This window comes from Diabrotica virgifera, chromosome 7 (genome assembly GCF_917563875.1).
Source record: "Diabrotica virgifera virgifera chromosome 7, PGI_DIABVI_V3a".
In the NCBI taxonomy this organism is placed as follows: domain Eukaryota; kingdom Metazoa; phylum Arthropoda; class Insecta; order Coleoptera; family Chrysomelidae; genus Diabrotica; species Diabrotica virgifera.
The window spans coordinates 144,426,519-144,427,981 of record NC_065449.1 but is presented as its reverse complement, the minus strand read 5'-3'; the positions used below and the strand labels follow the sequence as shown (position 1 = coordinate 144,427,981).

The 1,463-nt window shown below is 31.4% G+C and overlaps 1 protein-coding gene across 1 annotated transcript; it reads right to left on the bottom strand.

Moving 5' to 3' along the window:
* Nucleotides 1-326: 326 nt before the first annotated feature.
* Nucleotides 327-964, bottom strand: LOC126887784 (iron-sulfur cluster assembly 2 homolog, mitochondrial). Its single transcript, XM_050655596.1, has one exon. The coding sequence runs from the start codon at nt 854-856 to the stop codon at nt 416-418; it is 441 nt and encodes a 146-aa protein (XP_050511553.1). The 5' UTR covers nt 857-964; the 3' UTR covers nt 327-415.
* Between the last annotated feature and the right edge of the window lie 499 nt (nt 965-1,463).

Below are 1,463 nucleotides of genomic sequence, written 5' to 3'. Positions count from 1 at the left end.
CTTCTTGATAACACAAGCCATACAAGAAGATTAAAGAGGAAGAAGCCTTTTGAGTTGGTGACGTGATCAGTTCTAAAAGCAGAGCATTGAGTGGCTTAGTGTATTTATACATTTGACAGCTTATAAGGAACACTACTGAGTTGTTGGTTTATATACCTCTGCAGTAATATAAGAAAAGAACTATATGTAATGTACCTGCCCGTTTTATTTTAAATAAAAAAAAATATTTTTTTATATTAACTTGGTTCAGATCCTGCATTCAATTAGTGTAATTTTGAGTTATGGTATAAAAATACATGTGGAATATAGAAAACACAAAATAAACATTTAATATAAACTTAATATAACTAAATCTTTTATTATCACAAGTCACACAGTATCACAAAGTAAGATGTCTAATACATTATACATAAATTTAATCTAATCTCACAGCAAATGATGCTCCACATGAACAGCCCTGTTCTGCCAAAGGATTATTGACTATTTTAAAAGATGCTCTAATTAATTCTTCATCATAATCTATTGTCGATCCTTTGATGTAATCCAAAGAAATAGTATCTACCACCACTGTCACACCATCCTTTTTAAAAATTTTATCCTCTGCTTCAATCTTTGTATCTAGGTCAAATTTGTATTGAAAGCCAGAACATCCTCCCCCTTCGACAGACACCCTTAACACTTCGTTTGTGTCACTAGTAATTTTTTTGAGACGTTTCACACAGGAGTCTGTAATATTTAGATCTGCTTTAATATTTTCTAAAGGTTTAATATTAGGATTCATTTGTACATTTGAGTTTACTTGACTACTATAGTAACTTCTTTGTACTAGCACTCTTCTTACCAATCTTGGAAACATATTAATATACTGTAATTTGTTTACAATTTAAATTTAAAGTAATTTGTTTCTTAATATAGTAACTTTTAAACATTTTAACCTCACTTCTAGAAACGTCACTGTCATAAGATTAAACATGCAAGTGAAGTTGGCAACTATAATTAAAAAGAAGAGTTAGAGACAGCGTTGCCACATTTGATAGATTTCTACGTTTTTGATAGATTTTTTTATATTTCTTGAAAAATTCTATATAATGTAGGAAACAAAGGTTGAACCTTGCAAAATGGACACAAGTCCGGTTTTATTTTTTTCTGGTATATCAAGGGCTGCTTATTATAAGACTAACTTTTTCTGAAAAAATTTCGCCCCGGAACCCCCCTTTTCACCCCTTTAAAGGGGGTAATTTGTGGTTTTTGCGGAACGTAGCCCTTTCACGTACCTTTTACAAAAAATTTCTTTTATAGAAATATGAAGAGGACTATATTTTCTACGATTTATTTCCCGCCAGCATCTGTCTATCATCCACCGTTTAGCGGGGGTGGCGCCCCAAAGATGACAAGTTTTTGAAAAAGGTGTTTTAAAAAAAAATATATTTTTCCCTAACTGTAACGGAAATTAAGAAGAAATC